Genomic DNA, 11320 nt, shown 5'->3' on the forward strand with positions numbered 1-11320 from the left:
GGACGCCACTCTCCCCGTCTTCCTCTGTGGACCCCCTCTTCTCCGTATCTACAGGTAGAAGCAAAGGTACAGCGCTCTTTTCCTTACTAATACTCTACTGATCTCTACTGTACTGTACTGATCTCTACTCTACTCTACTGATCTCTACTGTACTGTACTGATCTCTACTCTACTCTACTGATCTCTACTGTACTGTACTGATCTCTACTCTACTGATCTCTACTGTACTGATCTCTACTCTACTGTACCCTACTCTACTCTACTCTACTGATCTCTACTGATCTCTACTGTACTGATCTCTACTCTACTGTACCCTACTCTACTCTACTCTACTGATCTCTACTGATCTCTACTGTACTGTACTCTACTGTACCCTACTCTAGTAATCTCTACTCTACTGCACTCTATGCCCGGGAGCTGTCTGATTCCTACAGCTAGTGTATTATTGATGATGTGTGTTCAACAGTAGATACTGAATGTGTGTGAGAGGACCCGCTCCACGCACCACCGCTGTGCTGCTAGCGCCTGTGTGTGAAGGTGTGTGTATGTGTGAGATGAAATGAAAGAGAAATAGAGAAATGTAACTGTGGTTTGAATGCAGAGGTTGTCTCAATGACAGTGCTACCTTCTTCACTGGGCCATTAGCAATGGGATATCATGCAGGTAGGATGCACCATACTAAATGTTGTATAAGGCTTTTGGAAGCACACGAAGGCGACTATGGGATGTAACCCGTGGTCTATGGAGTGGGAGCTGGATGCTTAGACCACTGTGCCATCCATCCACAATGAGTTAGCAAGGCCACTCTTAATTAATGGTTAAACTTAACCATGGAGTGGTTTTTCTGTTTTAACCCTATCCCAATATCCTTAACTTAACCTATCATAATTAATGCCTGAACTGTTAACCAATCTGAATTATTGCCGGAACTGTTAACCAATCGGAATGAATGCCGGAACTGTTAACCAATCGGAATTAAAGCCGGAACTGTTAACCAATCGGAATTAATGCCGGAACTGTTAACCAATCGGAATTAAAGCCGGAACTGTTAACCAATCGGAATTAATGCCGGAACTGTTAACCAATCGGAATTAATGCCGTAACTGTTAACCAATCATAATTAATGCATGAACTGTTAACCAATCGTAATTAATGCCGGAACTGTTAACCAATCGGAATTAATGCCGGAACCTTTAACCAATCGGAATTAATGCCGGAACTTAACCCTAGAGTTGTTTCATGCGGGAGCTGTGTGCCTAAATACAGGACGTTGGGAGATAAAGTCAGTTTACAGGTTAAAAATAGATTTTTGTCCAAGGACGTCAAGAAATTAGGTAAGACTGCGATATCTTGTTGGTGTGTGCATGTAAACGTACAGTACTGTACCGCTTAGATTTCTGTTTTCATCTGATCTGATGCGCTTCACTGTGTCCTTCAGGTCAACAGGAGTTGATTGGAATACTTGACGTGACATTTGGACGTCAGCGTGTAGAATTCTGTGCATAGCACGGGAGGTTGGTGGCACCTTAATTGGGGAGAATGGGCTTGTGTTAATGACTGGAGCGGATTAAGTGGAATGGTATCAAACGCATCAAACACATGGTTTCCAGGTGGTTGATACCATTCCATTTGCGCCATTCCGGCCGTTCTCCCCTCCGCAGCCTCCTGTGGTGCATAGTATTAAGTCATGGTTTGGTTTCTGTTATGTGTAACGGTGGGTTCGGTACATATTGCAGTTTTGGGGTCACGGTTCTGTACATCAGGAAAATAAAAAGCCAACAGTTACTGTACTTTATTTTGTTTATTTAAGAAAATCCAAAGTGTTGGTATTCCTGACTCCATAAACGATCATGAGTCATATTGCCTGATGGGAGCACCATCAGTAATAACAACACTTGTATTTTCTTAAATGAAAACACACGATTACATTTACATTTTAGTCATTTAGCAGACGCTCTTATCCAGAGCGACTTACAGTTAGTGAGTGCATTCATTATTTTTATTTTTTTTCATACTGGCCCCCCGTGGGAATCGAACCCACAACCCTGGCGTTGCAAACGCCATGCTCTACCAACTGAGCTACATCCCTGCCGGCCATTCCCTCCCCTACCCTGGACGACGCTGGGCCAATTGGGCGCCGCCCCATGGGTCTCCCGGTCGCGGCCGGCTACGACAGAGCCTGGATTCGGGAGTACTGTTTCAATTATGATTAACTTCTAAATTATACTGCTATCGTTAAATGCACAGAGCACAAAAATATCAAAATGTATTTCTCCACCAAGCTAGCCTCGCTTAGGCCCAATGGTTCCTTACAGTCTACATTACAACCATTGTTTAGGATGACGTGAAAATCTATGCATGACACCAAAGAACCATTGGGCCCAAACGAAACCAACTTAGTGGAGAAACACACCCTGACATTTTTACACTCAGTGCATCCAACAATAGCAGCACAATTCAGAAGTTAATCATAATAGAAACAGTTTGGCATGACAATGCACCACTACATGAACCAGAAACCATATACAGTGGGGAAAAAAAGTATTTAGTCAGCCACCAATTGTGCAAGTTCTCCCACTTAAAAAGATGAGAGAGGCCTGTAATTTTCATCATAGGTACACATCAACTATGACAGACAAAATGAGAAACAAAAATCCAGAAAATCACATTGTAGGATTTTTAATGAATTTATTGGCATATGATGGTGGAAAATAAGTATTTGGTCAATAACAAAAGTTTCTCAATACTTTGTTATATACCCTTTGTTGGCAATGACACAGGTCAAACGTTTTCTGTAAGTCTTCACAAGGTTTTCACACACTGTTGCTGGTATTTTGGCCCATTCCTCCATGCAGATCTCCTCTAGAGCAGTGATGTTTTGGGGCTGTCGCTGGGCAACACAGACTTTCAACTCCCCTCCAAAGATTTTCTATGGGGTTGAGATCTGGAGACTGGCTAGGCCACTCCAGGACCTTGAAATGCTTTTTACGAAGCCACTCCTTCGTTGCCCGGGCGGTGTGTTTGGGATCACTGTCATGCTGAAAGACCCAGCCACGTTTCATCTTCAATGCCCTTGCTGATGGAAGGAGGGTTTCACTCAAAATCTCACGATACATGGCCCCATTCATTCTTTCCTTTACACGGATCAGTCGTCCTGGTCCCTTTGCAGAAAAACAGCCCCAAAGCATGATGTTTCCAACCCCATGCTTCACAGTAGGTATGGTGTTCTTTGGATGCAACTCAGCATTCTTTGTCCTCCAAACATGACGAGTTGAGTTTTTACCAAAAAGTTATATTTTGGTTTCATCTGACCATATGACATTCTCCCAATCCTCTTCTGGATCATCCAAATGAACTTCAGACGGGCCTGGACATGTACTGGCTTAAGCAGGGGGACACGTCTCGCACTGCAGGATTTGAGTCCCTGGCGGCGTAGTGTGTTACTGATGGTTGGCTTTGTTACTTTGGTCCCAGCTCTCTGCAGGTCATTCACTAGGTCCCCCCGTGTGGTTCTGGGATTTTTGCTCACCGTTCTTGTGATCATTTTGACCCCACGGGGTGAGATCTTGCGTGGAGCCCCAGATCGAGGGAGATTATCAGTGGTCTTGTATGTCTTCCATTTCCTAATAATTGCTCCCACAGTTGATTTCTTCAAACCAAGCTGCTTACCTATTGCAGATTCAGTCTTGCCAGCCTGGTGCAGGTCTACAATTTTGTTTTTGGTGTCCTTTGACAGCTCTTTGGTCTTGGCCATTGTGAAGTTTGGAGTGTGACTGTTTGAGGTTGTGGACAGGTGTATTTTATACTGATAACAAGTTCAAACAGGTGCCATTAATACAGGTAACGAGTGGAGGACAGAGGAGCCTCTGAAAGAAGAAGTTACAGGTCTGTGAGAGCCAGAAATCTTGCTTGTTTGTAGGTGACCAAATACTTATTTTCCACCATAATTTGCAAATAAATTCATTAAAAATCCTACAATGGGATTTTCTGGATTTTTTTTCCTCAATTTGTCTGTCATAGTTGACGTGTACCTATGATGAAAATTACAGGCCTCTCTCATCTTTTTAAGTGGGAGAACTTGCACAATTGGTGGCTGACTAAATACTTTTTTTCCCCACTGTATAAATTGTGACGTCACGAGAGGCTACACAGCTTTCAGCGGGATTGCTCAAGTAGTGCAAGGAGACAAGGTTCAAACAAAACAAGGATTTTATTATAGGTCTTGGGAAATTAACGAAAATATAACAAAATTCTGTTCTCTTGTGGCTCTTTAAGGGTTAACAGTTCAGGGATGTCTCTTCCACATCCAAAATCATAATTCTCACTCGCTCAGATAACTTTTCCCCAGCCTTACTGTAGTCCACGTTGCAGCTAATGGCCAACCCAGCAAAAGTCCTTCCAAATGTCTCTCACGTATTTCCACAGGTGCATATATCCAAAGGTGAGTATTTCCCAAAGGTAAGTATCTCCAAATCCTTATATTCCTCATGGAAGTGGACGTGCAGCACTCTTGTCCTCCAGAGAGCCCAGGTTGGAGACTGTGTTTCTTCACCCCCCACACACTCCCTCAGTGTGTCTCTTCCCTTCCCAAACCTTCAGCTCATCAGCTCCTCATTTGTTTCAGCTGCGTGGGAAGATTGGCCATAGAGGGGTGGAGTTCCCGACCATACCAGCAGATGGAGCCATAGCTGTCTGGGTTTGCAGCCACCTCAGGGGGATGTAACGTCCCTCCAGGACACAGCCTCTCGTGACATCACACATCCCCCTCCTGGGACCGACGTCCTCGTCGGGGTAAAGGCAGCGAAGAAGGCATCACGCCGGGAGAGGGCGTCCGCATTGCCGTGGTGCTTGCCAGACTGCTCTCTCTTCAACTCCTCCCACTCTAGGACCAGGGACTCAGTCTCCTGTTGTCTCTCCTTGAGTTTCTTACTGAACGCATCAGCCTTGGTTTTAGCAGAGTTTAGCTTCTGTTGAGCAGCTTTCAGTTCCTTCTCTCTCTCTGCCTCCGCATTCTTCATCTTGTTCTCCAACACCTTGTACTTCTCCTCTGCCTTCTTCTGGACCTCCTTACTACTGCGCAGGGTCTCCTCACACTCCTCGATGGTCCTGCGCAGCCTCTCCAGCTCCTCCTGTTGCTTAGGGAAGGAGCTCTGTTGGAGTTTAGCCTGGAGGATATCTAACTCTTCTGTCTTCATGTCTAACTGTTGCTTTAACAAACGATACCTCTCAGTGGTCCCCTTCAGACCAGACAGTTCTTTGTCCAGATTCTGTAGCTCCGTCTCTGTGTCGGTCTGGGCACCTGCCATCCCTATCAGAGCCCGGGCGGGAGTGAGTAATTCGAAGGATTGCACCGGAGCCTTCCCAGGATGAGTCTTGCCTCTCCGTTTCCGAGGTACTCGGGTTATCCTCTCCTGAGACTCTCTCCAGAGTGGGTAAAAGGCTGGGCAGTCTCGTCCAATTAGGACAGGGACGGGGAGGGAATCAACCACCCCCGCCGTCGTGTGTATGGTTCCCCGTGTGCTGGTCATTGTAAGTTCAGTAATGGGGTATTCTCTGGTGTCCCCATGGACACAGGAAACTGGGAGGACTTTCCCCGGGGTCAGACACGTTGGGCCCACCAAATCCTTACGCACCAGGGTGGCCCGGCTACCAGAATCCAGTAAGGCCTCCACATCATGGTGATTCACAGTTACCGGGCAGGTGGGGGGTCGATCTGGGCCGCCATCTACGACTCCCAAGAGCGAGGCAAAAGCGGTGTGTGGGTGCTGAGCTGGAGGACTCCGCAGTGGGCATAGGTTCATCGGCTGGTTTCCCACACTGCCAGGAGATATGTCCCATCTCCCCACACCGGTAACACTGTCGAGTTTCCCCCTCCTGGTGTACTCTTCTTGGACCCGCCTGGTTTCTGGCTCCCCCTGGAGCCGGGATAAGTCCTGACGTGGCTGGGTTCGAGACCTTGGGGTCCCTTTGGACGGGTTCTTCCCATTTGTGGTGGGGCCGCACTCTGGGGTCTTTTCGGGAAGCATTCAGCATCTCCGCTGTGGCCTGGTACTTTTCCACAGCTTCCACGGTCAGATCAGCCGTGGTCAAGGCCTGTTGACTGATGACCCATTTTGCCTCATAAGGCAGGGCGCGTAGGTAACGATCCACCACAACGGCCTCCACCACCGCCGCTGCTGTATTCCTCTGCGGATCCAGCCATTTCCTTGCGATTCGGACAAGTTCATGCATCTGCGCCCGAGGAGGTTGGTCTGGTTGGAAGGTCCAGCTGTGAAAGCGCTGGGCCATACCAAACTTTGTGAGTCCATATCTGCTGAGGATCTCAGACTTCAGGGCATCATAGTCAGTAACCTGGTCAGGGCCCAGGTCCCGGACAGCATTCAGCGATTCCCCGGTTAGAAAGGGGGCTAACAGACCAACCCACTGTTGCTTGGGCCAGGCTTCCCTAGTGGCCGTGGCCTCAAATGCATGCAGGTATGCCTCAATGTCATCGGTAGCTCCCATCTTAGATATAAAGTCACTTGCCTTTATTGGGCGGGTATTTTGGACCACCCTCTGTCTCTGCAACTGCAATTCCTCTGCCTTCAGAAGGTTGGCTTTCTTTTGCTCCTCCAAGAGAGCCACGTTTGCTTGCATCTGGGCTTGCTGGCCAGCAACAAGGGCTTTCAATATGTCCTCCATTTCAGTCGGGCGGGGGAGCCTACGGCCAACTTGGAAAACTGGGTGATCAAACCTTCGGTATCCTCCTCTGACATGCACTATTAACGCTTGAGCGTGCCCGTATTCTCCACCATCTGTGACGTCACGAGAGGCTACACAGCTTTCAGCGGGATTGCTCAAGTAGTGCAAGGAGACAAGGTTCAAACAAAACAAGGATTTTATTATAGGTCTTGGGAAATTAACGAAAATATAACAAAATTCTGTTCTCTTGTGGCTCTTTAAGGGTTAACAGTTCAGGGATGTCTCTTCCACATCCAAAATCATAATTCTCACTCGCTCAGATAACTTTTCCCCAGCCTTACTGTAGTCCACGTTGCAGCTAATGGCCAACCCAGCAAAAAGTCCTTCCAAATGTCTCTCACGTATTTCCACAGGTGCATATATCCAAAGGTGAGTATTTCCCAAAGGTAAGTATCTCCAAATCCTTATATTCCTCATGGAAGTGGACGTGCAGCACTCTTGTCCTCCATAGAGCCCAGGTTGGAGACTGTGTTTCTTCACCCCCCACACACTCCCTCAGTGTGTCTCTTCCCTTCCCAAACCTTCAGCTCATCAGCTCCTCATTTGTTTCAGCTGCGTGGGAAGATTGGCCATAGAGGGGTGGAGTTCCCGACCATACCAGCAGATGGAGCCATAGCTGTCTGGGTTTGCAGCCACCTCAGGGGGATGTAACGTCCCTCCAGGACACAGCCTCTCGTGACATCACAAAATAGAAACATAATGTCTCTTAGAAATTGCAACTCCCAAACATTCCAATCCATGTTTACTTTTCACAAAAATCTCTTTCAAATAGTAAATATCCTCAACAGGTTTTATAAAATGCATGGTGGTTGCATTTCATCTGCTACTACAGAACACTTACTTAGCAATATAAAAATCATAAAACAAACAAGAAAAGCGCCATGTGTCAGACAGCATGAAAGCCATTTTACACACACTCTTTCACACAAACACCTCAATTTTTTTTTTATAACAGCAACACTCAATTATCATGATAATAATTTAAAAGATATTAATCAAAACAAAAATGAGGGAACAAACATGATGCCCAAAACTAATTGCTGTTGTTCTTAGTCCAGATAAGACACAGGTGTATGACAGATGGGTTTAACAACGGCTTACATCTTTTGGTTAGTAAGTCAGTCATTCCAAGCATGATGTGTGCCTTGAACATCCTAACACAACCTAAAAATGGCAAATGCTGAACAATCAGTGGGACATCTCAGCTCACCTGTTAAAAATCCTGCAAGAAATTCCTCACCCGTCTTTCTCACATTCTAAAAACACTCCAAACTCATGATCAAAATTTTACGCCCAACCTCAAACCAACAAAAACCCTTGACCAAATTCTAATTCTTTAAAATCCCTCTCTGATTCTTCGTCCCCTCCCCAATCCCTTTACAGAAAACCCCCCCTTCCCCATTCTGAATTATCTCTTGCTGCGGCCCGCTGCCTCTTTCTCCTCCTCCTCCGGGTGGCTGCTCTGCTGATGGGCCTTCAGGTTGCTCTCTCGGCCAAAGCTCTTGCCACAGGTAGGGCAGGCGTAACGCCCCTTGGTGTGTGCCCGGTTCTTGTGGGCTTCTAGCTGCTCGGCACGGGCAAAGCTCTTCTCACACTCCTCGCAGGGGTGTGCTTTTCCTTCTTGTGGGCGCGGAGCTGGGCCAGGGCATGGAACGTGAGCTCACACTCATGGCAGGGGTGCTGCTTGGGTGGAGCGGGAGCCGCCTTGGGTTTCTTTTCCTCTGCTGGGACTTCACTGTCGTCTTCTCTGGCCTCCTCGCCTGCTGTTGCTTTAGGACGACCCCGTCTGCCGCCGGCTGCTGCTTTCCCCTTGGTCTCAGCCGGAGCTGCTGCAGCCTCCTCTGCATTGTTTCCAGTCTCAGCCTCCTCTGTCCCCTCTTCCTTCTTCTTCCTAACAACAACACTAGAATAAAGTGCAATATGCATGTGAAATCAATATGTAAACATGGCTCAGATATTGTATAGGTCTATGCTATAATGTTGTGAACATGGCTCAGACATTGTATAGGTCTATGCTGTAATGTTGTGAACATGGCTCAGACATTGTGTAGGTCTATGCTACAATGTTGTGAACATGGCTCAGACATTGTATAGGTCTATGCTATAATGTTGTGAACATGTCTCAGACATTGTATAGGTCTATGCTATAATGTTTCCTTACAAAGAGAAAAATATGCACACTTGTGTGACTCTCATAAAGGGGGTGTGTCTGTAGCACGTACTTCTCATCTCTCACTCCAGGGTAATGTTATGGGCTGTCACTGTTCAGTAGCTCTCTGTAGCCCTGGATGTCCATCCATCTGTAGTAAGTACAACACAGGCTGCGTTGGCCAATTCATTGACAACTTTGGCTTCAGAGGGGTTAGGCTACTAACCTGTTTGCTGAAATGGGTGCGAGAGTTCCTATTGTGGCTCGAGCACTTTCACAAGGTGCTTACACACCCTATTCTACTCAACCACTGAGAATGGCGGCATGTCCGTGGCTATAAACATACCTATCGCTCTTGTAATTTCTTTGGCCTGGTCAGAATCAGCTGCAAAGGGCTGCTTGAATGCAGAGGTGAGATGAAGTTGTGTGTTTTTGGCCGTTTCCATCTTTCTCTGGAGGTAGGAATGCTGGGGTGTTGTGGGCGTAAATGTGTCAACGTGTTTGAGGTATTGGCAGCTACATAGGCTATTCTCATTGAGCAGTGGCGACATACTCTCTCTGTCTATCGCCATTGTAATCTAGGCTACTGGGAAGCCAAAATGTTTCCAAACTGGAGATTTAAATGATGATTGAGAATCCTCCTGGTTTATCGACCCCACAACCTGCCATTGTATAGAACTAGTTCCCGGCAGCGCCTCACAAAAGGACAGTTTTGAAATGCGGCAATTAAGATTTGAATTTTGATTACAATATGCGTATATGCTCTAGTTGTTTTAACGGAATAGCCTGAAATGTTTTTTTCAGCTCAGATTTACTCAAGAGGTATTCAACACAGTGTATAGGTACAGCCTATAGGCCTAGTGTTTTAACGTGTGAACCGAACAGAGGTCCTCTTACTTAAAGATTCAGTAATACAGTGGGGAGAACACGTATTTGATACACTGCCGATTTTGCAGGTTTTCCTATTTACAAAGCATGTAGAGGTCTGTAAGTTTTATCATAGGTACACTTCAACTGTGAGAGACGGAATATAAAACAAAAATCCAGAAAATCACATTGTATGATTTTTAAGTAATTAATTTGCATTTTATTGCATGACATAAGTATTTGATACATCAGAAAAGCAGAACTTTAATATTTGGTACAGAAACCTTTGTTTGCAATTACAGAGAACATACGTTTCCTGTAGGTCTTGACCAGGTTTGCACACACTGCAGCAGGGATTTTGGCCCACTCCTCCATACAGACCTTCTCCAGATCCTTCAGGTTTCGGGGCTGTCGCTGGGCAATACGGACTTTCAGCTCCCTCCAAAAAAATTCTATTGGGTTCAGGTCTGGAGACTGGCTAGGCCACTCCAGGACTTTGAGATGCTTCTTACGGAGCCACTCCTTAGTTGCCCTGGCTGTGTGTTTCGGGTCGTTGTCATGCTGGAAGACCCAGCCATGACCCATCTTCAATGCTCTTACTGAGGGAAGGAGGTTGTTGGTCAAGATCTCGCGATACATGGCCCCATCCATCCTCCCCTCAATACGGTGCAGTCGTCCTGTCCGCTTTGCAGAAAAGCATCCCCAAAGAATGATGTTTCCACCTCCATGCTTCACAGTTGGGATGGTGTTCTTGGGGTTGTACTCATCCTTCTTCTTCCTCCAAACACGGCGAGTGGAGTTTAGACCAAAAAGCTATATTTTTGTCTCATCAGACCACATGACCTTCTCCCATTCCTCCTCTGGATCATCCATATGGTCATTGGCAAACTTCTGACGGGCCTGGACATGCGCTGGCTTGAGCAGGGAGACCTTGCATGCGCTGCAGGATTTTAATCCATGACGGCGTAGTGTGTTACTAATGGTTTTCTTTGAGACTGTGGTCCCAGCTCTCTTCAGGTCATTGAGCAGGTCCTGCCGTGTAGTTCTGGGCTGATCCCTCACCTTCCTCATGATCATTGATGCCCCACGAGGTGAGATCTTGCATGGAGGGTGATTGACCGTCATCTTGAACTTCTTCCATTTTCTAATAATTGCACCAACAGTTGTTGCCTTCTCACCAAGCTGCTTGCCTATTGTCCTGTAGCCCATCCCAGCCTTGTGCAGGTCTAAAATTGTATCCCTGATGTCCTTACACAGCTCTCTGGTCTTGGCCATTGTGGAGAGGTTGGAGACTGTTTGATTGAGTGTGTGGACAGGTGTCTTTTATACAGGTAACGAGTTCAAACAGGTGCAGTTAATACAGGTAATGAGTGGAGAACAGGATGGCTTCTTAAAGAAAAACTAACAGGTCTGTGAGAGCCGGAATTCTTACTGGTTGGTAGGTGATCAAATACTTATGTCATGCAATAAAATGCAGATTCATTACTTAAAAATCATACAATGTGATTTTCTGGATTTTTGTTTTAGATTCCGTCTCTCACAGTTGAAGTGATAAAAATTACA

General features: G+C 46.3%; 1 protein-coding gene across 1 annotated transcript in view; it reads left to right on the top strand.

The window, feature by feature from the left end:
• LOC121548505 (neurexin-3b-like) overlaps window positions 1–11320 on the top strand; it is a 518873-nt gene that overhangs the window by 50066 nt on the left and 457487 nt on the right. The window contains exon 5 of the mRNA XM_045210142.1: window positions 55–66. Within this exon, the coding sequence (XP_045066077.1) occupies window positions 55–66 (12 nt within the window). The remainder of the gene's footprint in view (window positions 1–54; window positions 67–11320) is intronic.

This window comes from Coregonus clupeaformis, chromosome 33 (genome assembly GCF_020615455.1).
Source record: "Coregonus clupeaformis isolate EN_2021a chromosome 33, ASM2061545v1, whole genome shotgun sequence".
Taxonomy (NCBI): domain Eukaryota; kingdom Metazoa; phylum Chordata; class Actinopteri; order Salmoniformes; family Salmonidae; genus Coregonus; species Coregonus clupeaformis.